Here is a 12,161-nt window from a genome sequence, read left to right on the forward strand (position 1 = left end):
GGTACTGGCAGGCTTCTATAGGATACTGAGCAAGTGTGTGTGTGTGTGTCTATGTACCAGAGTGGAGCTCTTTGACCAGTGAGGACATGGTGTTGGTGATAGAGTCTGCTGCTACCAGAAGGTCGTTCCTCAGGTTCCTCCTGGGACCTGGAGAACAGGGACGAGGACGAGGACGAGGAGAAAGAGGAAAAAAATGAGAGATGCAAAACAAAAAGAGGGAGAAAAAGGAGAAGAGACAGAGGTCTTTAATGTGCTCTGCTCCTCTCTGCATAGATCTCATTACAGAATGGTTTCAAACTTGAACAGCGGGTCTCTTGGTGAATTTAACAGGATTTTGAAGGATCTTGAGGCAGACTTGGTGATGAGTTGTCTATGCTTTGTCTAGCCAAAATTAATTTTTGGCTGTGGGTTTGCTATTGGCCTACTGCCTTCTGAGAGATCATATTGTTCATTTAGACTTAGCCATCATTTGATTTTTAACAGCATTACTGCTTATATCCATTGTATGTAGACTTTTTAGTGGTAACTAGTAACTCAACATGTTAGTTTTTTAATTCCCATAATCCGTCATAAATTACTTTTTGAGATTATAATGTTGTTATATTTATTTTTAGCAAAATTTCTGTTAGCGCAAATGAAAAAGAAAGCATGAAAATGACAATCCCGCAGCATCTCATTATTGAAGAAACACAATCTAAGTCTGCTTGATATGAATGAGACTGGCTTCCTGTTATAAAAACAGCAACAGCCTTGCATTGCATTTTAAAACGATACTGGACAGAACACTTGGCAGCACAAGCCATATTGCTATACCATGTCTTTGAAGTGAGGAATATAAAAGTACTCTAAAAAGTTACCTTTAATAGAGTCATTTTGTAAGGCAACTAGTTACTTTTAAGGTAAGTGACAAAGTAAAATAACAGATCGCTTTTAAAAGTAACTTCCCCTAAGACTTTATCCTACACATCTCAAATGTATAAGAACACAAAAGACTTCATGAGACAGACATACAGCTTAGAAGTTGATGAATGCCAAATGCTGTGAGCTTTGCAGCACCTTCATTTACATAATGTACCGCCAAAAGTTTCCCATATGTGGCGGATCTTTTTTTAGCAAACATCTCTCACTTTATGGTAACACAGCTTGTTGCATGGCCTCGCCTGATGGACTACTTCCTGGACTGTGTTTCTTGAGTGGTGTGTATTATAGACATGTCAGGGATTTCACAATGTACCATGAACGGTTAATAAGGTGAAACTAATCAGAAACATTGGTTGGAAACTGCAACCTTTGTTGTTGTAAAAGGGGGTGATTATTTATAAATGGAATAAATACACGCAGACAAACTGTTGAAATGGAAATACAACAATCATGTAATAGATTTGTTTGGGTTTTTTCATCTGAAATGAATCAGCAGCAAAAATGAAACGGTGGATAGTTCTGACACTGAGATTTAAAATACCTATAATATTTTTTGCTTCTTTTTCTTTGAACCTGAAGTGTATAGTAAGGTTCTCCTAAAACCGTCACAGACAAGTCATGTTTTGTGAAAAACAGCTGCAGCACACATTGATTCCGTATACAGTATATGAAAGCACGAAACCATAAGAGACAATTTTGAGAGTCGGCGTAGTGGAACCACATGTAAACCCTGCTGCTCGAGGACTGGATCCCGCCAAAACCATCTCTCCTGTGTGTCTCAAAGGGGAAAAAAAAAAAACCCTTATGTTGATGAGATGTGAAGGGACGGTCCCTGCTGAATTCACTGAGTTCACTGTACAATGTCTTAAACCCCATGACTAAACCAAAATCATACTAGGGGAGAAAGAAATTGCGCTCAAACAATAGATGTCTTCATGGGGAGCGCTGGAACAACAACAAAAAAAACATGAACTCCATAGAAGATCCCCAAAACGGAGTAAAAGGACTCACATCCCGCAAATAAGAGTTGAAGTGGCGGATTACGACATTGCACTATTTCCATTGAAGGGCCTACAACCATCACAAAGCCCTAGTAAGCCTTCATCAGAGTGTGAGGAAAACTTGGGTGAATGACAGAATCTTCTCAAATCAAAGATCAAATCTGTGTGTGTGTGAGGCCCAATGAAAGCAGCTATTAGGCCTCTATATGTACATACAATTACGGGTCTTTATCATTCCAAATCCCAGCCTTACCCTGGGCGAAAGCCTCCTGCACGTCGCCCCCCACCCCGGCGAGGGAGTCCTGGGGCGGGTACGTGTGTGCCTGGGGAGGGGAGGGGCCTGCCGAGCGGGCGCTCGCCGGGATTGGCCGAGAGGGAGAGGCCTGGGCGGAGCCAGCTGCCTGCGCCTGAGAGGAGGATTGGTGAGGTTTGTTACATTTCCAATCAGAAAAAATTACTTGTTGCTAGGAAAAGTTGACTATTTTTTGGAGATGGAGAAAGATTCAGCAGGAGTGTCAGTAGGTGTGCATCCCACGTTAATACATGTTTACAGCACTGAAACCAGCAGAGGGGGAAAACTTACTGCCTGTCGCTGTTCCTCATCCTAGGGGGCATGGGACAGACGGAAACAAAGAGGGGAGGAAAGCACGGAAAGAAGAGGTCAGGTATAGTCAGAAACTGAAGTGGCAAAAATCAGAAGGAAGAAATAACAGAACGGCATGCGGAGGGGAAAGGAAACCCTGTGTAGGACTGATAGAGTAGGAGAGGACAGAGGTGTAGAGGAAAGGGGAAACTATTGCCCTCTAGTGTGTGACAGTACTCACAGCATGCTGACACCTATGGTAGGTCAGTGTGTGTGTGTGTGTCACCTTGAGGAGCTTCATCAGTCCCTCCAGCTGTACCATCAGCTCCCTCCTGCTCTCCTGCAGGGACGACATCCTCTGCTCCAGCTCGTCTTTCCTCTGTCTGCAACACACACCCGCCTTCCATTACTGTCACATTACTGAAGATATTAAAAAAAAAACACTGCACACGTAGGTTCTTACCTTTTTAGAGTCTGCTGGCAGCAGAAACAGGCAAATATGTAAGAGTCAACATCTTAACAGACTAACAAAAATATGAATTGGATGTTTAGAGCTGGTTCACCAAACCAGGATGGGAGTCTACAATCTTTTTTTTTTCCTGCTTGGCTCCCCTTCACAGTGTGGGGTAAATGAGAAGGCAAGTAACAAGTAAACGTAAACAAGTAAAAGAAGAGCCTGAGTCACCAATCCAGCTTTGAATCATCATGCTCCCGCTGTACAGCTTCAACATCGGGATTGATATAACGTCCCAAATAAGTACAAGGCCAGTTAGAATTATATCTGCATCATGTATGACATTTGCAGACTCTTTTTTTTATAAGTGGTTTGCTTCCACCACCGTGACATTTGCATTGCTTCTGCACTGACAAAACCACCAACTCCTAGAAGAAGAAGATCTAAAGGGAGGATATGACCTAGAAATAGATCTACCAGAGAAACCACGCGTCTGATATCTGCTCTTCACGTAGATAAACAGGGTGGAAAGGTGAACAGATTACTGGTGGAAGGGGACTCTGTGTTCTGAGTATTTAGAGATGAGACACTCTGTATGGGTTTTTCATGTATGAACCTTCTAGTTGGAGTCTGAACTCAAACTTGCTTGAACTCTGGTTGTGTCATTTCTTTACTGATTTTCATGACTTAAACATTCTACATGTAGCACTGTTAAACAATAGTAGGCCTATATCATTATCAAATTAACTGTGGTAACTTGCTATAATTACCATAAACAAATGAGACTGTGGTGGAGAAGACTAGTAACCACTTTCTCACACCAATGGTATTGTCAGTGCTATTCTTTCTCAAAATTAAGACCACATTTCCCATAAACCACGTTGCTTACTGTCCCCACTCCCCCTCCCTGGTGTCTTTGTCTTTACTGAAGAGGATCAACATGTTGGAAGTGATTTTTCCATCGGCCTTTCACTCCTTCCACCATCTGCCCTTGCCAGAAACTCTGAAAGCTTTAGCTTTGTTTGGAAAAACAGCGCCCTCTTCCTGTTTTGTGCCATAAAGCAATGTCCCTTTGTGCTGCAAAATACAGCAGATTCTAGTAGTGGAAAATGCAGTGTAGAGGCTGACAATCTCCTCGGTGATGGTCTCATTTGTTTACGGTAATTATATTATATAGTCTCAAATGAATGTATTTATGATTTAATGATGGTAAAATATTACACAGAGCACCTTAAACAGGATGAGCATTATTTTTTTCAGTTCTTTTTCTCTGTGCTATTTTAGGTAAATTTTAATCAGGGGTGAGTTTGAGTAGGGAAAAGGGTTGGACGCAAAGCTCTAGTAAACTGGAAAATGTACTCAGTAGAGCGCAGACCTCCGCCATGTCTGACAACACCCCGCAATCGACATGAAAAGTTAATCAGTTCTTCCTTGGCCCATAACCACCCTTCATACCAAGTTTTGTGCAAATGCGTGCCCAGATTTTTGAGATGTCCTGCTAACACACAGACGCGGGTGAAAACATTACCTCAAAACCTAAAAAAAAAAGATAGTATGTAGTATCTAGAGCTAGTTCCAGTGGCGCTCCTGGGCAGCCTGGTCTCTGGAGGAGGCGGTGACCCAGGCGGTATTTACCTGAGCAGGCGGAGCTCGGCCAGCAGAGTCGGGTTGGTGCTGCCCTTCTCCGGGCTGGGCTGGCATGCCGCCTCATGCTCCGTACGCAGACGGCTGATCTCTGCCAAGATCTCTCTGGGAAATGGAAAACACAGTGGTCAGCTAAGGCTGGGAAACATTACACGACTGAACAGACTGTGATAAGACTGCACATCGCACACACCTGATGCTGGCTTTTGCTGATTTTTTTGGCCTTGTAATGTAGAGGCACATACACTAAAGCGAGTTGGATTTAAAGTAACACACACTTGACGACCAGTTGGACTGGGGCACACACTTGACCATTTGGATTTTCAAACATGTTTAAAATGATCGTGATACTCAAGGCAACAGATATAATTTCTGAAACCTCACACACTACAAGATCATCTGTAGAACTGCCACAAAGTAGTGCCGATCTTGAAAATCGTAAGTCGTAATGCCAATTTCTGGATATAATCAATCTTAAAGTCGTGTAGTGTGTCTCCAGATTGTCTCGCCACTGCATTCATGCATTTTATTTACCAACGCAAACACGACATTGTTCAACCCTTGTGTTAAATATATCTACCAAATTTTGTAATGATTGGACAGATGGTCCAATATGTGCTAAGTCATGGACTTTTCGGCATTTGTGTCATCTTGGGGGAAAAGAGTTGTTTTTTTTAATTCAAAATGGTTGAAAATCTAACATGACAGATAATGGGTGGTCAAAGAGGTAAAAAGCTGTAGATTAAGGATAGCTGGATGTGTGTAACAAGTTTTGTGTCAATCGGATTGAGGGTGTAGGAGTTGGGGCCTTTCAAAGTTCTAAATTTTGACCTTTAATTATAGTGCCCCTATCAGGCCAATTAGTGTATCTTTTTAGTTATGTCTAAATCAGACCAATGGTGTCTTGTCAGAGGCCCTGTAAGTCCTACTGTAGTAACACCTCAGTATACACACACCTGTACACACACACATACACCTACACACCCAAAGGCTTAGATAAGCACAAGCAACAATTCATAATTCCATTAAAAAGTCCATCCGCCATTTGACCCATTTCTACCTGTTTTTGCACTCCAGCTGAGCGATGAGCTCCCTCTGCTGTTTATTCACGTCAAAGTTGATGCTCCGGCTAGGTATCGCCCTCTCCTGAAACACACACACACACACACACACACACACAAGTTTCAGAACTTCTTTAGATCCCTCCCTTTGAACTGACCATGACTTGATCATTTGGAAGTGAGCAACATTTGTGAACAATGCAGGGTGTGTTGGTAAACTGGCACTGAAAGCGCAAGATTTAACTCCAAACTGAACTCTTTGTAAATTCTGAGCGGAGCGCTATCAGAAATTCCTGTTCATTTATTCAGCATGTGCAGCGTTCACAATGCACTCTGGATGCCTTAACCACAGCCTAGATGCAGCTGAGTGTTTGAATGTTTGCAAGGGCGGTGAATAGTATCAAGCTAAACTTGCTGGCAAGCTGTCTGCCACTCCATACTGATGAAAATAAGTCAACTTGGCACAATCTTTCTATGTTTATGCCTGCAGGAGGGATTTAGACATGTGACAGACAGTAATTTGACTTTTTTCCATCTTCATATCTGCAAACTGAAACATTCATAAGTCATTCTAATATTTTGTGCTCTGCTCAAATTAAACCTGAATGCTGTTTTTTTTATATAGACTAAATTTTATATGGACAATAATATATTGAGGGGAGCAGATTATGTCAAACCGCTGAATAAGTAGAAGACTAAAGTAGTCCACAGATCACATTTACTCCTGACACTGACATCCCCATGCAGATAAACAAGGCATCATGATTCTGTCCAGATAGGGCACCAAGCCACAGTTAATCAGTGGAAATCCATTCCACCCAATCCATCAGATCTTTCCCACTTGCTACATAGATGGTTTAGGAAAATCCAATGTCCAATTCTGTTGTTGTTCAAATGTGGCTTCTAGCCATGTGAATGAACAATAAACAATAAACATGTCGATGAATCTTTTATCTGCATTTGAAACAAGCTGGAAATACATTGTTAATGTTTGGCATATTTGGGACTTCTAGTATTTATATTAAGCAAATGTTTTACACTTGAAATTAGTTTCGGAACAGTTATGGGCCTTCAAGGTCAGAGGGAGATCGTTCATCATTCTGTGTCAGAGCTCTGACACAGAGGGCATGTAATGTCGGTGGGCATGTATTTGTGGGTTAATGTGTGTGTGAGAGCAGGGGGGGCTGACGACTCACCCCTGTGTTGTCGGTGTCTGCTAGTCGGGAGGCGTAGCGGGCGATCAGTTTGTGCTCCTCGTCTTGCCTGCTGGGACTGTCCACCACACTGCTGAAATACACGGAGAGCAGAAATCTCAGCAAAAAAGACTCATGATAAATGATGCGGGCGATAGCCAATATGGAACACCGGTTTAAAATATTAGCATTTTAAAAAATGGTGTCAAAGCGAAACTCAAAAAGCCGTTAAAAAGTGCAGTTACAGTACTTTTTTAGTAGTAGTTTATAAAATACCTGTCAAATTAAAAATGAGGGGGCAAAAAATGTCCCAGTATTTTTTTATATTTCGTCCGGTTCAAATTATTTTTCGCTGAGTTGTGAATGCGACGATATGTGGGAGCCTGTGACCGGGGGATTCTTTCCAGTGCGTTCTGGAGCGGTTTTCCATCAGAAAACAACTGACCACGGAGCCTGAAGCGGTAGAAAATGTTTGCACGCCGCAGCCAGCAGTAGAACTAAATGCCGAACCCACACGAACTACGATGTCAACAACAAAAACAACCAATATGGCAAAAAACTCAAAACAAAGGAGGGGTAGAAGATGGACTGGTTGGGAACAGAGGGAGGAAAACGACACCATCTTCTTCTGTAAGGCCTGCCACCAGTTTCCAACAGTGGGGAAGAAGTTAAAACAAATCTTCGTGGTAGAAATTGAGGGTTTATTTGCCAATATGCAATGCAAATGTACTATTTCATATTTCAATCACATTACCCTCGAGAAGGACCAAAATGCCCTTAAAAATCAGATTAAAATTCCTCTGGTTTGGTGACCTACATCTAATAATTTATCACATTAACCAAATAATAATATCTTGTCAGTCATCAGTTGTTGCTCCATTTGTCCCCAGTAATTTAGTCGATATAAACAGGTTTCAACGATTTAGTGGTAAATGATATTGGATGCAGGAATTGTGCTGTAGTTTAGGGTTTAATGAACTGACAAACAAGAACAGTTGTTAAACCATCTGACAAATGGAGCGAGACAGCTCAACCTGCAAACTATCAGCTAAGAGGGAACATTGGTCCTGAACGCTCCCTGATGGGATTTCTTTTATACAGCTTCCAAATAGACTGACTGGCGAGTGCCACACCATGCCATACCCATGCTTTTCCATCACACACACACACACACACACACACACACACACACACACCCTGTCCTCCCTCACCGTGGGCTGGTCTGCAGGCGATTGACGTAGGCGGCGATCAGAGCGTGTTCCTCGTTCATGCGCTGAGCGGCTGCCAAGCTGAACAGCAAACAGACAGAACATAGATGGTCAGCATCATACACCGATAATGATGTCACATTACGTCTCGCTTCATCTCGCCAGCTTCGTGGGAATCATAATTATTTCATCATATGTTTTTATATATTTCCATGTATGTATTTCATATGTTTCATTCATTTTCCTTCCTTTTGCACACCCTGCATACCTGATGAAAATGTATATATTTTGTATTCAAATATTTCTATTTAATGCTCTAGTGTTGTAATCATCATTTGCGTTTACTTTCAATGAGACAGAAAAAAAAAAAAGACAGACAAAAAACTGGGGTTTTTCCATTCCTCAGGCTGGTCCTTACCTCTTGGGGGAGCCTGGGGCTGCTGGGGACAGCAACATGGCCTCACTGGTGTTCCCAACCGGGCGAGCGGGACTGCACACACACACACACACACACACACACACACACACAAAATGAATCAGACTTATGTGATTAACTGAGTTAAAAACTAATAACGATACAAACAACAAAATCACTAAAACGCAGGCCTGCCTGTCGCAAAACACACACTCACACACACACACACACACTCTCTCTCTCTCTCTCTCTCACACACACACACACACACAGTCACACACTCTCACGTGTTTCTGAGTGCATTCATGCAACAGTGAATTCTACTGGCCTGAGCAAACACAGACAGGGCAAAGATCACCACAGAGAGCGAAAGAAGGAGAAGGGAGGGAAAGAAAGAAAGAGAGTGAACGCAGACCCGCAGGGAGACAGGAAAGGAGAGAAACGCAAAGAAACGAGAGTTAAGAAGAAGAATGAGCGCTACACATACTCACCTCTGTGCTAAGCGCAGGCCCTGTGTGACGGTGTGAGCCGAGTGTGTGAGCCTAGCGCTCGGAGGTCTGCGCTGACCCAGTCTGCCGTTGTTTGGAAAATCAAACACTGTGGCTCCGACCACAAGAGGCGGAGCCACCGAACCGCTTGGCTATACAGCTGGTATGTTTTTTCCCATGCTAACCAACCATTCAGTGGAATTCTATTGGCGATCATTGACAGAAACAGTATCAAGTAGTACTAGTGTGGAGAAACATTTCATTGTGTGAGTGTAATCGTCTCTGATTAGGAACGGTTCAACCTCCGTATAACTTAACCTCAGGCACTGACATTCCCATTACAACTACTGCAATACCCATAAGCTTTACTAGCAATGCAGCATTCATGTCATATGGGAAAGACGTAATACTTCCATAACTTTGGTGACATTAGGATTATCACGTGACATTCCAGCTACTATTAACATTCTGTTCCGTCTCCACTGAGTCTCAAATACCATTATTGGTTATTGCTAAAAGTGTGTGTGTGTGTGTGTGTTGCAGGGTCTTTACACTATATTAGCCAGGTTGAGGGTCCTCTCAGGCTCCTCTGGGTAGAGGGGGTGGGGGGGCTCTCGGGACGATACACACCCCAGGGTCCTGCTCAGGGCTCGGCCCAGCTTCACCGCCGGCGACTTCTACACACACACACACACACACAAACGTCAGACCAAAGTTCAGAAATGGCTCAACTTTTTCACTTTTTAACTTAAACCGATTACTGCTGTCCTGCAGAAACATTTGACACTTTTGCACAGATATAAGCATTGACTGAACAGTGTGGATGTGTCTTTAAGGTTAGATTGCTCCTTTCTATCATACTATAATAGATGGCTAATTTTGCCATTATGACCCACAGTGTGTTTCATTACATTTAATTTCCGGTTAACCCACCATGTTGATTTTGTCTCATATCACAAGCCCTAGCCCTACTAAAGGATACATTTGCATTTTGCAGGGATGAACAACTTTTTATTGCACCATAAGCCATTTTTCCATCCATGCCTTAAATATGATCAGTGTCAATGTCATCAAATCTTAAAATCAATTCTCAAACAGGTAACCAATGCAAAGATGCTAAAATCGAGGTGATGTGATCTTTTCTTTTTGTTCCAGTAAGAATCCTAGATGCTGCATTCTGTACAACTGGAAGATGAGAGACACTTTTGACTGAGGTAGAGTCAATAGGTTTTACAGGCAGATATAACTGTGTGTCGTCAGTATAACAGTTTTGTTTGCAGATAATATGTCCAAGTGGAAGCATGTGAATAGAAAATAACATGGGGCCCAAAACTGAACCCTGTGGGACCCCACATGTAATGTCTGCTGGGGATGAGGATAAGTTGCCTATCTTCAAAGAGAACATTCTATTGGAGAGATAGGAGTTGAACCAGTGCAGTGCTTTGTACCTGACACCAAACAAGTTTCTCAAGCGATCTAATAAAATGGTATGGTCTACAGTATCAGTACAGTAAGGCTGCACTCAGGTCTAAAAGAATTTAAACGGAACATCTGCTGCTAAAAGAAGGTCATAGGAAACTCTGAGGAGAGCAGCCTCTGTGCTCTAAAACCAGACTGGAATTTCTCAAAGACATTATTTTCATTCATAAATTATATGAATGGGATTGAGACAACTTTTTCTAAAACCTTGGATAAAAAGGGAAGTTTGGAGATGGGCCTGTAGTCTGCAGGAGACAAGGGGTCAAGACTAAGACTAATACCTCTTTAAGAAACTTCATAGGGACAACATCTAGGGGACAGATAGAGGACTAAATGTGAAACACTATCTCCTCCAGGACATGGGGAGCTTGATGGAGACTTAGGGATGGGAGAGACACTGTTGTGATATTTCTGGGAGGTCGTGGTGGACAGATATACTTGGATGGAAACCCAGCTATATTGAACTACTGGCTCCCTGTCTGATCTCATCAACTGCTATTTGTCTGTATGGCAAAGTATAAAGTGGTGATTTGTCATGTGTTTTCATTGTGCATTTTATTGCCTGTCTGAAAACCAGATTTCCCTTAAGGAAAATCCATGTTTTGAATATGAATTTGAATATTTCTCATCACCATTGCTGACCTTTACTCTATATATGGGGCATTGCATTGAGTCTGTGTTACATCATTCTGTTCTATGATTGATTGTTGATCAGTTAGATCTAGGTCAGCTCATTCTCTGTACAGTCCTTTGAGACATGTTTGTGATGAAGGGCTATAAAAATAAATTAACTTGAACATGAACACACAAACACACACACACACACACACACACACAGTGCCCTCTGGTGTGAACAAGGCGTAAACACACGGCGACTCACCCAGGATGAGTGCTCCTTCATCTGATGCTGGCTGCTATGGGAGCCGCTGGTGTTGCCGCGCCAGAAGCAGTTCTGGCAGAGCTGGTAACCACGGCAACGGAGGCAGCGATAGCGGAAGCCCGTCATACCGTTGCCACGACAATAGGAGCACGACACCGGGTGATAGACTGAGAGAGAGAGAGTGTATGTCTATGTCTTTGTGCATTTGCGTTTAGGTCTATGTGTATGTCTCCATCTTTGTGTGTGTGTGTGTGTGTGTTTACCATGCTCTACATTGGCCAGGCGGTGCATCAGAGGCAGCCAGACGAGACACTGAGGAGGAGGGTCGGCTACGATGTCCAGGAACATGTTCAGCATCACCCTCTTCTACACAACAACAACAACAAAAGACAAAACACACATTGGGTTGTTGTAGCGGCAGATAAATAGGATACAGGAAAGAAAAACAGAATATAAATAAGAACAGAGGAAATGGAGGGTACTAAACTAATGCAACCAACAATGTGTGTGTTTGTGAGTGTACCTGTTGCGGGAAGCAGGAGCGGGCCGAGGTGTGTGTGTAGCCGAAGGACGGTCCCTCGTGCACGGCGGTGGGCAGCTTGAGAGCCTCCCTCAGGAAGCTGTCAAACTTGGACTGTACCAGTACCCCGCTGGAGTCGGACACCTGAGAAAACACATCTACACATACACAAACACACAGGTAAATTAACATAAGCACAAAACAGCATTTACATGCCTTTTCCACAAGGTGGCCCTTCCGTAACATGTATACATCTCCATACTTGCTGAAATTGTGATTAAAAGAAGCTTAAAATATTGGAACTGACAACAGAA

The 12,161-nt window shown here is 42.7% G+C and overlaps 1 protein-coding gene across 5 annotated transcripts in view; it reads right to left on the minus strand.

Moving 5' to 3' along the window:
* The window catches only part of dtnba (dystrobrevin, beta a), a 32,309-nt gene that overhangs the window by 3,782 nt on the left and 16,366 nt on the right, over positions 1 to 12,161 (minus strand). For 3 of the 5 annotated variants that reach the window (XM_078289727.1, XM_078289729.1, XM_078289726.1), the window contains exons 7-18: positions 11,851 to 12,005; positions 11,591 to 11,693; positions 11,328 to 11,494; positions 9,521 to 9,645; positions 8,484 to 8,555; positions 8,069 to 8,146; positions 6,861 to 6,951; positions 5,664 to 5,749; positions 4,595 to 4,708; positions 2,792 to 2,888; positions 2,176 to 2,329; positions 58 to 147 (exon numbers count right to left, since the gene is read on the minus strand). In XM_078289727.1, the coding sequence (XP_078145853.1) occupies positions 58 to 147; positions 2,176 to 2,329; positions 2,792 to 2,888; positions 4,595 to 4,708; positions 5,664 to 5,749; positions 6,861 to 6,951; positions 8,069 to 8,146; positions 8,484 to 8,555; positions 9,521 to 9,645; positions 11,328 to 11,494; positions 11,591 to 11,693; positions 11,851 to 12,005 (1,332 nt within the window). Of the gene's footprint in view, positions 1 to 57; positions 148 to 2,175; positions 2,330 to 2,354; positions 2,527 to 2,791; positions 2,889 to 4,594; positions 4,709 to 5,663; positions 5,750 to 6,860; positions 6,952 to 8,068; positions 8,147 to 8,483; positions 8,556 to 9,520; positions 9,646 to 11,327; positions 11,495 to 11,590; positions 11,694 to 11,850; positions 12,006 to 12,161 lie in introns of those variants that run through there. The other 2 variants (XM_078289728.1, XM_078289730.1) reach the window with 2 other exon arrangements.

The sequence above is a fragment of the Centroberyx gerrardi genome, chromosome 18 (genome assembly GCF_048128805.1).
Source record: "Centroberyx gerrardi isolate f3 chromosome 18, fCenGer3.hap1.cur.20231027, whole genome shotgun sequence".
NCBI lineage: Eukaryota > Metazoa > Chordata > Actinopteri > Beryciformes > Berycidae > Centroberyx > Centroberyx gerrardi.